General features: G+C 33.3%; 1 protein-coding gene across 1 annotated transcript; it reads left to right on the top strand.

The window, feature by feature from the left end:
• Positions 1-6,699: 6,699 nt before the first annotated feature.
• On the top strand, positions 6,700-8,521 carry LOC133670714 (7-deoxyloganetin glucosyltransferase-like). The gene is made up of 2 exons (XM_062091289.1): positions 6,700-7,287; positions 7,473-8,521. The coding sequence occupies exons 1-2, from the start codon at positions 6,762-6,764 to the stop codon at positions 8,405-8,407; spliced, it is 1,461 nt and encodes a 486-aa protein (XP_061947273.1). The 5' UTR covers positions 6,700-6,761; the 3' UTR covers positions 8,408-8,521.
• Positions 8,522-16,680: the final 8,159 nt, after the last annotated feature.

The raw sequence follows: 16,680 nt of genomic DNA on the forward strand, positions 1-16,680 counted from the left end.
TTCCCTCTCCTTTTCTTTCTTTTTCCTTTCTTCTTCCTCCTCTGTTCTTCCCTGTTTTATTCTTTTCGTTTCTGTCCCTCTCTCTCTCGGTCTCCCTGTCAATATCTCCCCGGCTTTTTCTAGTTTCTACTGCTTCGGTCCCTTCTCTTCCCTCTTTTTGTTTCTCTCAGAAAACCTGCTATTTCCCTCCTTTCGCCCTCCCCTTTCTCTCTTAAAAAACTATCTGCCTCTCTCACCCGGTTTCCCTCACTTTCCTTCCTCTTTTTTTCCCGGTTTTCCTCTCTTTTCCCCCCTTTCCTTTCTTTTTTTTCCTTCCCATTTTGGACCTTTCGGGACAGTATTTATAGGGGCAGGGGGAGCGAGATCGACCCTGCCCCATCCCATCGCTGCACATGGGGTGCACCACAGTCCCCTGCTCTGTCACGGCACTAGGAGAGGTGGCCAATGGTGGCAGCACTTGCAGGGCACGACTTCTCTGCTTTCTCATCATGAGGAGGTGCGGGTGGCATCCGGTTTTGGTTGTAACAGAGCACGTGGGGAGGGAGAGGAAGAAACAAGGAGAAGAAAACAAAAAAGTCTCTTCCCTGCTGCATGTATAGGGGAAGAGGAAGAAGAAACAGTGCCGCCTCAAAATGGTCCTTTTTTTTTTTGAAATATGCATGAAACAGCGTCGTTATGCCCAAAACACGCCATTTTATTTAAATGGAAACTGACGCCAAAGTGTCCGATTTCAAGTCATTCCTTCAATTAGCGCGCTTTTCAGTTTAGTCTTTGGTTTTCGATTTCTTCAATCAAGTCCCTAATTGGCCATCAAACTTCAATATTTATGTATTTAAGCCCTCGATTTGACCAAATCAACTCTCAACAATTATAATTTGACGTCAAAACTTTAATTTCTTCCAATTAAGCCCAAATTGACTTAAAAAACATCTTTTTCTTGTAATCAACCCTCCATAAATTCAATTAAACCTTCAATAAAATTTAATTGAGTCCATAAACATCAGATTTTGTACTTTTCTTCCTCAAATAAAATTTTCTTTATCAATAAGGCTCTCACCGGTCAATAATATACTGTCAAATTTCAATCTTTATATTTTTGAACCTCCCCAACTAATTTTTGACCATTTTCTAGGCGCTCTGGCATCCTCTTTTTACTCTTATTTGTTTATATTTTTGATTGATTTTTTTTTGTGCGGGGACCCAAAAATAGGTTACAACAACTCTCAATCTAACCATTTGATCAAGTTGAAATTTTATGAGGAGTCTCCTTACATATGGACTATTAGTGACTTTTTTATAATATTGAGAAAACATCCCCTCCTATTTTTCTTTAAAAAGGGTTTGTTGTTCCAATTGTAAGGTATGGAAAAATTTTAATTTTACTTCATCATCTTCTTCTACTTCATTTTTGTTTTATTAAATTATTGATAAAGACTTGATTTTGGACTAAATTGTGAATGTTTGGAAAAAATCACAAATGATGTTTAAATTAGTTGGGGAATCGATTTATGAATTTATGAGAAAATAATTCAAGAGGTTGTTTTTGATTATTTTAATTAAACTATGATTTGTTATGAAATATTGGTATAAAGCATAAACCTAGATGTGTTGTCACTTATGGAAGAATAAGAAAATTATATGCTTGATAACATGATTTCAATGGTGAAAGATTAGGCAAACTGTATTAAATTTGATGTTTATATGGAAGTAGTGTTTGGAAGGATGAAAGAGTTATGTCTAGCATAATGAGAATTTATACAAGATAGGATATTTAGGAAACGAGTCATCGAATAACTGAGTAAGAAAAGAAGCATGGAAAATGAAGAAAATATATGAAATTAATGTTTTAAACAACATTAAAGATATTTGGAATAATTTATATTGGTTTTCTTGGATTTGCTAAGTATGATTTAAGTTAAATAATTACAAAAATGAGAAACCTAAAGACTTGGGATGATTAGGTAATATTTGTATAAATTGATAAGGTGTGAATGTCAATTTTTGGTAATTAGGATGAAATTGGGGGTTATAACATGATTTAAAGTGTGAAGAAATGATGGTAAAAAATATAGGAATATGGAATCCTAGATTGATGTGGTTGGAATGCATATTGACTAAAGATTAAGTTAAATTATGTTGTTGTAATAGTTTACATTGATTGATTTGAACTATAAATAATAGGGTAGATTGTTTTGGGCGTGAATATAAAAAATGAAAATTTAAATATGTAAATGTTAGAAATTGCATGATTAGACTTATTTAGGTGTTGGAGTTAAGTTTTGATATGTTCATCTATACAGAAGTTAGAAATTTTGAGTTGAAGTAAATTGGTTGTTACAACAAAAAGTAGTTGTCTAGTTAAGTAAGAGTTTATTGTTATTATGGGGAGTTATAGAAGAAGCATTCAGAGTGGGGTCGGCTTCTTATAAGCATACAAGTAGGAGGTCAACGCAAGAGATTTCCTCTCCCTTGCCTTTGCTTTATTATAAACGCGTTTGTGATTCATTTTAAGAATTATGCCTATGAGGTAGAAAGTTGTGTATAATGTGTAAATGACTGCAAATGCGGTAACGTATATATGAAGTATAATCATTTGCAATGGTGTGTGTGTGTGTAAAAAATAGTGAAAACCAATATTTGATTATGTTTGTTCGCAACAATGGTAATTAATGCGCGCACACGCGTGTATATGCAAACAAGTACAATAGCTGATAACCATTTATAAATTTATAAATGATTGTAACGTTATGGAGTAGTAATGTGTGAAGTTTAAATAAATTGTAATACTGAACTTGATAATGATACATATTTGACCCTTGTGATAGCGATTAAGGACTTAGTTCGCTAGGAACAACAACTAAGAGATTATTATTATTATCGTAGTTTTTTTGAATTCAAGGAAACCCCATCCTTTGAAAAGTATATTTTATGGGTCCAGGTGAGTGAGTAAAATCTTAACTGTACCAGGCTCTTACAAGAGGTGTACACTCTGACTCAAATTCGAGATTTACTGTGCAGATCTCAAGCCCTTTGCCATCACGCCACGCTCTTTAAGGACCAACTAACTAAGAGATTATTGATTACATAGTTAGCCCTTGTAACGGGAGTTGCAAATTTAGTTGGTAAGAGAAAGCAACTAAGAAATTATTGATTACATAATCAACTCTTGAGTACTATTGATTTAGTTAGCTTAGTTAGCTGGAAATAAAAACCAAGAGGTCATTGATTACTTAGTTGATCTTGTAGATGGTGACTCAAAGTTATGGATACTAAGGCGTCATGAGTGGTCGTTCAAATAGAAACCACTGTGAATGAAATAGAAAATTCTAATATGAGAAATTAGAATTATCCACAACGATTATTTTTAATTAAATGGATTGCAAGGGTTAAATTTAATACTTGATCGAAATGAAGATTAACCACCATTGTGGGATATAAATAAATGGACGCAACAACAAAGTATAATATGAGAAAATTGAATTGACTGCATTGGTGGAATTTAATATGTAAAATTTGATTGGTTGCAATGGTGGCCTAGGAATGAAAAATATTTAGGTTGGGAAAAATAATATAATATGCCAAAAGTATCCATAGATTGAATTCCAGGAATGAAAAATATTTGTTTAAGGGATATTCCAAGTTTTTTCAGAACGACTTCATGCTTCACTTCCTGATAAGAGAAATAAACAGAACCTCAAGAGCTTCTGCTATCATTATTAACACCTTCGATTCCTTCGAACAAGATGTTTTGGAAGCTTTATCCCTAATGTTTCCTCCAATTTACACACATTACTTCAATAAAAAGAAATTTCAATATAATTAACAATAAAGAAAAAAAAGGTTTTTCTAAATTGAGTTACCACAACATTAACATTTTTGGCATGTTTGTGTATTTTTTTAAAAAATTCATGGAGTATATTATATTTTAATTATATATATAAAAAAGAAATCAGAATAAATAATTATTCTGTTGGTTAAAAGCAACATACATTACTTTATTTTAAAAGAAAAATAATTTAATTTTATTATGATATCTATTGTTCTTTGAAAGTAAATACATATTAAAAAAAATACTATTTTTAGATTAAAAAAAAGTAGCTAAAATTATCTACGGTCTTGAAATATAACTATACAATAGATATTGATTTATATTTTTATGTAAAATCTTTTGGAACATCAAACTTACATAAACTTACTAGCAGAGATGCTTATCATTATTAATGTTATTATTATTATTATTATTTAATTTGAAAAATTGAGGATTATGAAATTTAAATTCTTAGATTTTTTTTATTAAAGCTATGATATTATATTAAAAAAAACTATTTGATATAAAAAATTTAAACTTTATTTATATAACATTAAAGATACTTTTATATTTACTCTCTAAAACCAAATGTGTCCCTTATGTGCTCGACATAAACCAAGAAATGCATTTTGGTACTAATAGACTTGTTTAATGCACTTCTCTAGATATTTTCCCCAACTCTTGCATAAATGATGATTATTACTTTCTTACTTTTTTCTTTTTAAAAAACTTAATTCAAACATAAAATATTTTAATTATATAATATAATTACAATATATCGATGTTTTGGTTCATAACTTGTTCATGTAACTATTCACAACACTATTTTATTGTTGCTTTTTTTTCTTTATGTCCCTGATTTTTTTTTTACATCAATCATTGTATTTTATTTCCTTTCATTTTCATCCTTTTAAGTTATGTTAATATAGTTTATATGTTAAGATATATTTTGATTTGCATCCTTTTATTTATCCGATATGTCATAAAATATATCCATGGTAAATTAAAAATCGATTTTATAAAATAAAATTTTAGGTTATTGTTAACAAGAATTAAAAAATCAAAGATCAAAATTAACATAAATAAACCATTTTTTTTACATTGTTCAAAAGGTTTTTTAAAAATTATATTTGATCCCTTAACTTTTAATTTTTGCATTAATTGGTTCCTATTCTTTTAAGATTTTATATTGGTTCATGGATATCATCAAGAGAGGAGAGAGAAAGCGATTGATTAGTAATATTTTATCTATAAAAAGATTGAGTTTGATTTTAATGGGTTAATTAAGTGGAGTTCAATGGAGATAATTAGGTCTATGTTAAAAAACTATTTTGGCTTGACTTGATTTATGATTTTTAAACTAATTAAAAGTATGGATTAGTTTCGGAAATTTCTTTATATAGGATTCTAGGACTTCTTGAGGTACTTTTTAGATTTTAAAAAAATAAAATTTGAGTTTTTGACTTCTCAATTGTGAGAGGATAAAAATTTAAATTAAAGAATATGCATCGCTATCCAGGTAGATAACTTATTATGTAGTGACTAGGGGTGAGTATTTTCAGTTCAGTCCGGTTTTGGGCTAAAATAAGTAATCAAACCAAAATTAATTTTTTTCAAGTTTTTGAACCGAACCGAACCAAAAACCGGTTCGAACCGACCATGTTCGGTTTGGTTCGGTCCGATTTTTTTCCTTCCAAACCAATGTAAATCAAAAATTATTTCTTAGTTTTTTCACTAATTATATTTTTTCAGGGATTGTATTTTCGTTTTATTTCTAATTTTATAGATTTGTGTTTTTTGTGTATTTTCTGAGAAATCTTTGCTTTCTCAATAGGCATGGTTCTTTTTTAAATTGGTTGGGTATGCATGATATCCAAAAATTCAACCCCGATTTTCTTTTTGTTAGATCTTTGCCCAAAAATTAAACTTTGTAAAAAGATACACAAAACAAAAGGAAAGAATAGAAGTCATTTGACTAGAGAAAAAAAAAAAAAGAAAATATCAAAAGATATCTATTATTAAAATGTAAAATCATCAAAACATTATTATTTGAAAAAGAGGAACAAATCAAAGAGGAAGGGCCAAACCCTTACACATTAGTTTAAAAAATCCCTTTTTTTTCCTCTCCAATCTTCCCTCCACTTTGTTTTGGAGCCACCACCACACACTTGCAAAGAAAAAACCTTAAACTTGTTCTCAATGGCGACTGATCCAACCTAGTTGCACCATCTCAGTCTCCTTCTCCAATCAAAGAGGAGAGATGCATAGAGAAGGGGAGGGGAGAGATGCAGAGAGAAAGGGAGGGTGAAGGGAGAGATGCATAGAGAAGAGGGCGGCGGCTGCTCTTGGGTGTAGGGAATGCAGCACCAATTCAGTCTCCTTCTCCAATTAAGGAGGAGGGATGCATAGAGAAGAGAGGAGAGACGTATAGAGAAGGGGAGAGGAGTGGGGGGCGGCTGCTCTTATGTGCAGGGAATGTAGAGAGCAAAGTTTAAGTTTTAGGTTTAGGGTTAGAAAAAATATTTTATTTATAGTTGTTTTTTTTAGGGTTGGTCTGGTTGAATCGGTTCGGTTCGGTTCGGTTCAATCGGTTTCTGACTTTAGAAACCAAAACCGAACCGAAACCAGAATTTTTTTGTGATTTTTTAATCGGTTAACTCGGTTTTGTTTCGATTTGGTTTTTTCAGTTATTTTTTTTCAGTTTTCTCGATTTAATCAATTTATCGGTTTTTTTCTCACCCTTAGTAGCCACATGTTGGGAGAGGATAATAATAATAATAATAATAATAATAATAATAGATGCATGGCTAGGATTTTCTTTGCAGGACCAGGCTTGCGTGGCCTTTTTTTCAAGTGATAATAATATTCCCACAAAGTGGCACTCACCCTTTTTTTTTATCTATAAGAAGGGGCACGTCTTTCTCCCCTTCCTCAACATCCAATCTTCTTGTGTATGATCGGAGAGATGGTGTCCATAGACTTGGCAGATAAACCCCATGCCGTGTGTATCCCTTTTCCAGCCCAGGGTCACATAAACCCAATGCTAAAACTAGCAAAACTTCTCCACTTCAAAGGTTTTCACATAACCTTTGTTAATACAGAGTATAACCACAGACGCTTACTCAAGTCTAGAGGCAGCAGCTCTCTTGATGGCTTGCCAGACTTCCAGTTTATGACCATTCCTGATGGTCTTCCACCATCAGATACTGCTGATGCCACTCAAGACATCACATCTCTTTGTGACTGCACCTCCACGACTTGCTTAGCCCCATTTCGTGATCTTATTGCCAAGCTCAACTCCTCCAGTATTGTGCCCCAGGTGACATGTATTATCTCTGATGCTTCCATGAGCTTCACTCTTGACGCCGCTGAAGAATTCGGAATTCCTGAAGCGCTGTTTTGGACACCTAGCGCCTGTGGTGTTTTGGGCTACGCACAGTATCGTTCTCTTATCGAAAGAGGCTTGATACCTCTGAAAGGTACACAGCTTTTTAAAACGGAAAATTCAAAATGTGGGTGCATGAATTTATGATCAAGTTTTACATTTCTTTTTACTTACGATTTTTGAAGTTACGATTTTCCCGAGACTCAGAAGGTCAGAGCCTGCATGCATAATTTACCAAGAATGAAAATTAATCTTCATTTGTAATTTTTTTTTTTGCAGACGCGACCGATCTAACAAATGGGTACTTAGAAACATCCATAGATTGGATTCCAGGAATGAAAAATATCCGTTTGAGGGATCTTCCAACTTTTGTCAGAACTACAGACATAAACGACTTCATGCTTCACTTCCTGATAAGAGAAATAGACAGAACCTCAAGAGCTTCTGCTGTCATTATTAACACCTTTGACTCCTTTGAACAAGATGTTTTGGATGCTTTATCCCCAATGTTTCCTCCAATTTACACACTTGGTCCTCTCCAGTTGCTTGTTGATCAGATTCCAAATGGTAATCTGAAAAATATTGGCTCCAATCTTTGGAAAGATCATCCAGAGTGCATTGAATGGCTTGATTCAAAAGGACCAAACTCTGTGGTGTATGTAAATTTTGGTAGCATCACTGTAATAACTGCACAGCAAATGATTGAATTTGCTTGGGGACTAGCCAACAGCAACAAACCTTTCTTATGGATAATAAGGCCTGATCTTATTGTAGGTGAAGCCGCGATGTTGCCACCTGAATTTTTATCTGTAACAAAGGATAGAAGTTTGCTAGTAAGCTGGTGTCCTCAAGAACAAGTCCTGAAGCATCCTTCCATAGGAGGGTTTTTAAGTCACATGGGGTGGAACTCCACATTGGAAAGTATCTGTGGCGGTGTCCCAATGGTTTGTTGGCCGTTTTTCGGTGAGCAACAGATCAACTGTTGGTTTGCTTGTACTAAGTGGGGTATCGGAATGGAGATAGAAAACAACGTGAAAAGAGATGAAGTGGAAAAACTTGTGAGGGAGTTAATGGAGGGAGAGAAGGGAAAAGATATGAAAAGGAAGGCAATGGAATGGAAAACCAAGGCAGAGGAGGCAGCTTGGACCGGTGATGCTTCTCATCGGAATCTGGATCGATTGGTAAAAGTTCTTGCAAGCGAGCAAATAAGTTAGAAGCCTGAATGGCAAATAACTTCAAGCATCGAGTAACCTCCTGTATTATTTTTGGAAGAGAAATATAATCTTAAAAAAATATCTTGATATAATAAATTAATCTATTATTTGCTACATTTTCTTTATTTAATTTGCTTCTATTACATTCAACATAATTTTGGCTAAGATCTTAGCAAGAAAACTTGTGTGATACTAAAAAGTTTCGGGAAAAGATTGGTTGATAGTTGTCAATGAATAAACATGACAACATGGAGTGGATGGTAAATAAAATTGTAAAATATATGTCCATAAGCTGTGGGTGACCTTCCACGCGTTGATTGGAACATTAATGCCAAAGAGAAACTTTTCTATATAGTATATAGTACTTTTCTATAATAATACTATATAGTATTAAAATAGATACACAAGAAGAAGAGATAAATATGAAAAAAGAATTCTTATCATTTTTTTTGGGATAATATATAATTTTCTCTTTTGAATTTCTCTTTTCTTCTTATATTTATATATTTTTAAATATTCTAAATATTAATAGTTGTTGCTGCATCAATCACGCCTTTCCTCCATAAGAAATCCTAGAAGTTTTTCTTTTGAAAAACCATCAGCCACGTAAAAACCTCCACCATTGGTGTTGCAATTCATGTGAAATAGAGATTGATTATGAGTTTATGTCTTTACCCGTTAGTGAGGATTGGTCACGGAGATACATTTGTATATTGATAGGCCATAAATTGTCTCTTTCCCATATTGTCTCATGTAGTTCTCAAAGGCATCTAGGGTGGCCCACTCATTCAAGTGTCTGTAACGTATACTGTAAAGATGGAATGCAAACCTTGTACAAACCCTGACAATAGGAAATTGTACTTGTACTTGAATATATATATATATATATATAAAGGGTTTGAATTTCTATCACTTGTGACAAAATACTCCGATACATTTGTACAGAGATGGGCCATAAATTCCTAGAAAGAGATGCATTCATCAATAAATTTACAAACAGATATTGTCCTAGAAACAGATATTTAATCGGTAACTGAAAAATATTTATTGAATATGCTATTATTAATGACAGAATAAATTCTTTGGTATGTTTCTAATTGAAATTTATTTTAGCTTTTATTTTTTGATCTGTAAAATCATTGATAAATGTTTTTTTACTGATATAGTGACGAAATGTGATATTACCGATTGAAAGGATATTAACGTACTTGTATATGTGTAGATGTGATATGACCTCTTCCCTCTTGTATATGCCATTCGAGGCTAGCTGCATATCCTCTCCTCTCCGAATAGAATATAGAACGGGTTCAACTTGTGTTTTTAAAAAAATTAAATATTTTTTTATTAAAATTTAATATAATTTATATATTTTAAATCATTTTAATGTATTAATATCAAAAATAATTTTTGAAAAATAAAAAAATATTATTAATATATATTTTAATATTAAAAATTATTTTAAAAACACTCGTACTGTCAATCAAGCTGAGGGCATCTAGGCTAGAAACCTTTTCTGTAAACGGGTTTGAATTTCTATCAATTGTGACAAAGATGCTCCGATACATTTGCACAGAGATGGGCCATAAATTCACAACGAATACAGAGAGTGGTCACAATCAAAAATTTACTGATGGATACAGTACATCATCATTTCATAAAAAATAAAAAATAATCCATCAATATATCACACTCACCTTTTCTGTACGTTACTATTTTTATAGGAGCTAAAAAAATATTTATTAGATATGCCGCTATTAATAATAAAATAAATCCATCAATATGTTATAACTAGAATTTATTTTAGCATGTATTTTTTATTGTAAAATCATCAACAATTATTTTTTTACCGACATCATTGACATCATTAACATGACAGAATGTGATATTACCAAACAAAAAAGATGCCGATGGACTCTTTGTATCAGTGATGTAGTTGATATCTATCAGTAAAACTATGAAATTTTATAGTAGTAATTATATGACACTGAATTATTTATCATATAAGTTTATGCAATCAAGGTATTGGTGAGGATGTCCTGACCGGTGATTTGCATCATATATAATTAAGTCCCCCCCCTCCCCCCAATTTTTACTCTAATATCATAAAATAAAATACGAGCTTGTAAATGATTGTTACTCGTAAGAGAATAAGGTGGAAAAAATATTTTTTTTTTATTTTTTAAAATAATAATAATTTATAATGAACTCGTTTATGTCGTTGAATTATATATTCAAACGTACAAGACAGTGCTGATATCTTTTTGGTTGTTGTGGACCTTCAGCCACTCACTGCTCTCCTAAGCGTCAAAGTAAGCTCACCTCAAAATTTGGAACTTCTAGTCGTTTCTATTCACTAACTGCAGCTGGCTGGTTTTGTCAGTCGAGTCACAACCTGTGAAGCTGGAACTTATTTTAACAGCTGGCTAGTTTTGTCGCTAGCTACTACATGACGTCTATAATTTCAAAAGAATTAAATTCTAGTCGTATGTACCCAGACATGGATTCCATTAACAAATGTAAAACCCACGCTGGTATTGTTGTGCTTTAAGAAACAGTTTATTATTCATTATGATTGGTCCTATATTGTTTTTTAGTTAATTTATCTTTGGTTTTGTTTCCGGATAGGGTGATTTTTTTTCCATGAAATAAAAGTCTTTTAATTTTATTTTTTTTTGGATTCGAGGAAACCCCACCCCCCGGAAAGCGCATTTTGTGGGCCCAGGTGAGTGAGTAAAACCCCGGCTGTCCCAGGCTCTTACAAGAGGTGTACGCCCTGACTCGAACTCGAGACCTGCTGTGCAGATCTCAAGCTCTTTTAAAATTGAATAGGATTATTTTATTAATTGCTTTTTAAAATGTAACCTTAGAATAAAATAATTCAATGCTTTCTATACAAGGATGTTTTTGTATTTTCATATTTCATAGAACAATAAAATTACAACATTACCCATGTCATTCCAATTTTTTATCTATGAATTTAGGGGCTTGATTGTATTTTTCTCATGGTTTATTTATTATTGTTGATTGGTCTTAGGGGCATTTTTGGTTTTGTACAAATAAAAAAAACAAAAAAGTTAGCGTGTCAACGCTCCGTCAACTTTGGGTGGCATGTGCGACTGACTCTGGTAGTTGTAATGACGCTTCCGTCACTTCATTTGATTCATCTCAACGTCCTTTTCCTCCCTGGATTGCACATATTTGGTGGTTTAGCAAGGTTTGACCAGAATTGGCTTTTTTCTTTCTTTCTTTCTTTTCCTTCTTTTTCTTCCTAAAATCACGTGTTGGCCATGCGAAAAGTCATATTAGCTTATCAATTTACTTTTTTCTTTGGATTGAGTCCTTCTTTTATTTGCAATTTTTTGTATTTACATTGATTATTTCTAATTGAATTTTATATTTGATTTCATCACTGCTCATTTGATTTTTGAATTTTGTTTTTCAAATTTGGTACCCATTCTTTAAATTGGTATTTGTTTTGTTTTGAATCATTTTCTTGATTGATTTTTTTTACAATTGTACCCCTAGACATTTATTTTCATTTACTTTTTGCGTCAAATTTTGTCATGTTGTTTTCTAATTATTTTCTTAATGGGTTTGTTTTTTAGAATTCCATCCATGAATATTTAATTTCATTTGATTTTTATGTCAAATTTAGTCCTAATTATTTTAATTACTATTTTTTTCCATCATTGTTTTTTTTAATTTTTTTTCTCAATTTCATGCCTCAATGTTTGTTTGGTTAAGAACCTGGCTTCTTTGTTTTTTGAGTTTGCCTTTGATGGGGTCACACTAGTCTCATGACTCGGTTCATAGATGTAAAAGATTAGACCAAGTCGACTTTTGTCAACATTTAGGCATTTGACAATCTAATATATGTATTAACACAATACAATAACATTCATGATAAAGTATTTCATAATTCAACGTTATGAAAAAGAAAGGTGAAAGTCACCTATCTGCTCCACCTGCGTGTTGTCCTTGTCCTGACGATGGTCCTATCCCGACCGCACCACCTATGGCATCAATGGTCACAAATCAGTACATTTGTATCTTTGAATCACATTCATCGCCATACTTCTTTCAAGAGTTCATATGTTCACATTCAAGTGTTCCAAAATTTACACCATCATACAATCAAATTGTTACAAGCATTAGAGCCATTTCAGTCTGGGAGCCCTATTGTAGAAATCGGCAGTGAAGACTGACTCGCTGCATGCCGGACAATTCAACAGTTAAAACTGGTTCACTGCGGGCTACACAATTCGACAGTGAAAACTGGTTCGTTGCTGCCTACACAATTCGACAGTGAAAATTGTTTCGTTGTTGGCGCCACAATTTCAGCAGCGAATGCTACTTTGCTGAAGCCAACACGTTTTTGGCAGCGAATGCTAATTCGCTGCAGAAAACTCAATTCTGGCAGCGAGTCATAAATTCACACAACTTCGGCAGCAAATCACAATTTTGTTGTAGAACATACTTTCAATAGCGAATGTTAATTCACTGCAAACAACTTAATTTCAGCAGCGAATTACCAAGTCGTTGCAGACAATTCAACTTCAGCAACAAATCTCAAAGTCACTACAGAACAAACAATTCGGCAACGAATGTTAACTCTTTATAAACAACTCAATTTCGGCAGCGAATTATAAATTTGCTATAGACAATACAATTTCAAAACACATAATTCGATAGACAACTCAATTTCAGCAGCAAATTACAAATTCGCTGCAGACCATACAACTTCGACAGGGAATCAAAACTTGTTGCAGTACACACAATTCGGCAACGAATGCTAATTCACTGTAGACAACTCAGTTTCGACAACGAATCAAAATTTTCATGCAGACAATACAACTTCGTTAGTGAATCACAAATTCACTACAGAACACATAATTCTGCAGCGAATGCTATTTCGCTGTAGAGAACTCAATTTCGGTAGCAAATCACAAATTTACTGCATATAACTAACCTTCGGCAGCAAATCACAAATTTGGTGTAGACAACTTAGTTTCGGCAACAAATCACAATGTCAGTGCAGACAACAGACCTTCAGTAGTGAATTGAAAATTTGTCGTAGAACACACAATTCGATATTGAATACTAATTCGCTTTAGAGAACTCAGTTTCTACAACAAATCACAAATTCGCTGCAGACAACTCAACTTCGGTAGCGAATCACAAATTCACCGTAGAACACACAATTCGGCAACGAATACTAATTCGATGCAGAGAACTCAGTTTCTGCAGCAAATCACAAATTTTTTGCCAGCTTCAACAGCGGATCATAAATTTATTGCCGACAACACAACTTCAATAGCGAATTGTAGGCAGGGAATCACAAATTCGCTACAGAACACACAATTCGACAACGAATGCTAATTCAGTGCAGCAACACAACTTCAACAGCGAATCACAACATCGCCGTAGAACACACAATTCGGCAGTGAATACTAATTTGCTGAAGAGAACTTAGTTTTGGTAACGAATCATAAATTCGTTGTAGATAACTCAACTTCAGTAAGGAATCAGAAATTCATTGCAGACAACTTAACTTCAGGAGCGAATCACAAATTCGCTACAGACAACTTAGTTTCGACACGGAATCACAATTTCACCGCCGACAATACAACTTCAGCACTGAATCACAAATTCACTCCAAAACACATAATTTGGCAGCGAATGGTAATTCGCTGCAAACAATTCAGTTTTGGAACCAAATCACAATTTCGCTATAGGCAATACAATTTCAGGAGTGAATCATAAATTCGCTACAGAACACACAATTCAACAGCGAATCACAAAGTCATTGCAGAACACACAATTTGTCATTAGGTTCCAACATGCTCACATGATTTCAGCATGAACACACACATACGCATGCAATAATCAATCCCAACACATAAACTGTCACTAAATTCCAGCAGAATACACACTTGCAATAATCAATTCTAGCACAAAATCTTTCATCAAATTCCAGCAGAATACACACTTGCAATAATCAATTCCACCACAAAATCTTTCATCAAATTCCGGCAGAACACACACATGCATGATGTCCAACCCCATAGCTAAGGCCAACCCTCTCCCATGATTTGTTCTTTCCATTCTATTCATTTTTCTTTATTAGATGTTTTGGAAATTGGCCTCATTTTGTTTCTGTTTCCTTATCCTTTTAGTTAATTTCAGTTTCCTTCACAACTAGCTTAGGTCATAGGTCAGTTTTCTTAGGATCTTCTTCTTCATTCCCAATGGTGTTTACATACGACTCTTGGATGTGAGCCAAGCCTAATAGAGCTTTTTATGGAGACCCACATGCAGAGTGAAAATTGCAAAAAGAGGATGCAACAATTCATCGACAACCGCACTCAACATTTTGTTGTATTTTCGTTCAACCATTTTCTTTCATAAGTTATTATTTTCTTGAATTCAATTTGATGCTTTTAGTTTTTATTTCCAGGAGACATAAAATAGCCGGTTGAGAGAGAGATACGGGGACGATCCTTCAACCCACCCGGATTTTGATTCGGATTTGTGGATGGAGACAAGATCGTCTGGTGAACTCGATAAAAATCAGGTGTATAGACTCTCCAACACTACGATCAGGAACTAGTGGATGACCCGTAGTGTCTCAACCATTGGGAGTTTGCAATCAGTATCGAGTACCAAGTCTCAAGAGTTCGTGGCCTTGCAACAACATACGACTCATCTCACCGAAAAATATGAGTAACTCTTGGCGGATTATGAACAACTGTGCCAAATGGTCATAAACATGAGATCACAGATGGGTGCTACATGTGTACCCCATTTTTGGCCGTATAGTCCCGGAAATGACCAGCCTTCTCCTCCTCCTCCTCCAACACTACCATTGCTCTAGTTTAATTTTTATTTGAACATATAAATTTATAACAAATATTTGGATTTAATTTTTATATGAACAACATACAATTTTTTTTAATTATTTTTTTGTTCAAAAGATTTTTTTAAAAAATTAGTTTTTAATTATTACAGACGAATATATTGTCGGACATAATTTGTCGGTATATTCTGAGGCAAGGGGAACAATTTACTTCATATGCCACTACAACACTGTTACATCATCAATGAAATTATTTTATTGGTATTTTATATAGGGTTAGAATAAAATTATAATAAATGCCATCGCCAATCACCGATGGCATAATTCTATTCGTGTATTAAAGTGGGAAATTTTTTTTTGCTCGCATATTCTGTCTGTAAAAACATCGAGTTTTTTTTTTACTGATTGAAATGACATTACCGATGAACAATTGTCGTCCATAAATCTGTCAGTAAAAATGTTGCCGACAGAATGTTAGTGTAAATACCAATAAAAGATTTCGTCAATAAAACTATTAAATCTACTAAATGCTTTCAATATATGAGTTTTACATGGTTTAAATGATTTAAAGTCAAATTGAAGAATCTACTAAATAGAGTGATTGATTTTACATGTCCATCAGTTGATGTATTTTTGTTCCACTAGTTTAGATGGCTTTTGAAGTATATTTTCAAATGTTTTCCACTATGATCCTAAGCCCCATTAGAAACCTTGAAAAGTCTAACAATGAAATGCACCCTGGAGAACAAACCCAAACAGAAACCCGAAGGCTTGGTAAGTAAAGTCCGACCAACAATATTTGCACCCAATTTTTGTGTAGTTGGTATTTAGCATTAAATGCTATCATATCCTCATATTATAATGGAGGATTCGTATGTCAATGTCCTTTCGATTCAACAATACACTACTAACTATTATGGGCTATTATCTTAAATGATTGATTTCAAACCAAGTATTAAAGTATTTTTCACACTTTACCCTTATCCATATGCAGGTTAGAGTGATTCATCACTTTCTAAATATTCATAAATCACGAGGTAAGGTAGGTTTTAACGTCATATTTTTTGGCATTCTTTTATTATCTTCAAAGTCACTTTTCTTGTAAACACAACCCTTGAAGTGTTATTATTCTTACAACCTCACTAACTTTAGCATCAGAGAATCTTCTAGTTTACAGGTTTTCGTGATTTCTGATGATTACTAAGCCCAACATTTCATACCATTACCAGAAAGGTCAGAAGTTTTCCTTAAGTGTCGTGAACAATGAATTCTGAAAGTGTTAATTTTTTCCATGCATACGGATAAGTTTTGTATTTTTCTTTCTCACATTATTGAACCACATGCTAATGCGAATGGATGAGGAGCATGGGCATGCGCGTTAATGGCTCCTTGTGGTGGAGATTAGCAAACTATTCAA

Source organism: Populus nigra, chromosome 13, assembly GCF_951802175.1.
Source record: "Populus nigra chromosome 13, ddPopNigr1.1, whole genome shotgun sequence".
In the NCBI taxonomy this organism is placed as follows: domain Eukaryota; kingdom Viridiplantae; phylum Streptophyta; class Magnoliopsida; order Malpighiales; family Salicaceae; genus Populus; species Populus nigra.

Coding starts and splice junctions, on each gene's coding strand:
- LOC133670714 (XM_062091289.1), top strand. CDS start 6,762: ATGATCGGAGAGATGGTGTCCATAGACTTGGCAGATAAACCCCATGCC. Junction 7,288..7,472: donor AGGCTTGATACCTCTGAAAG/GTACACAGCTTT, acceptor TTTTTTTTGCAG/ACGCGACCGATCTAACAAAT.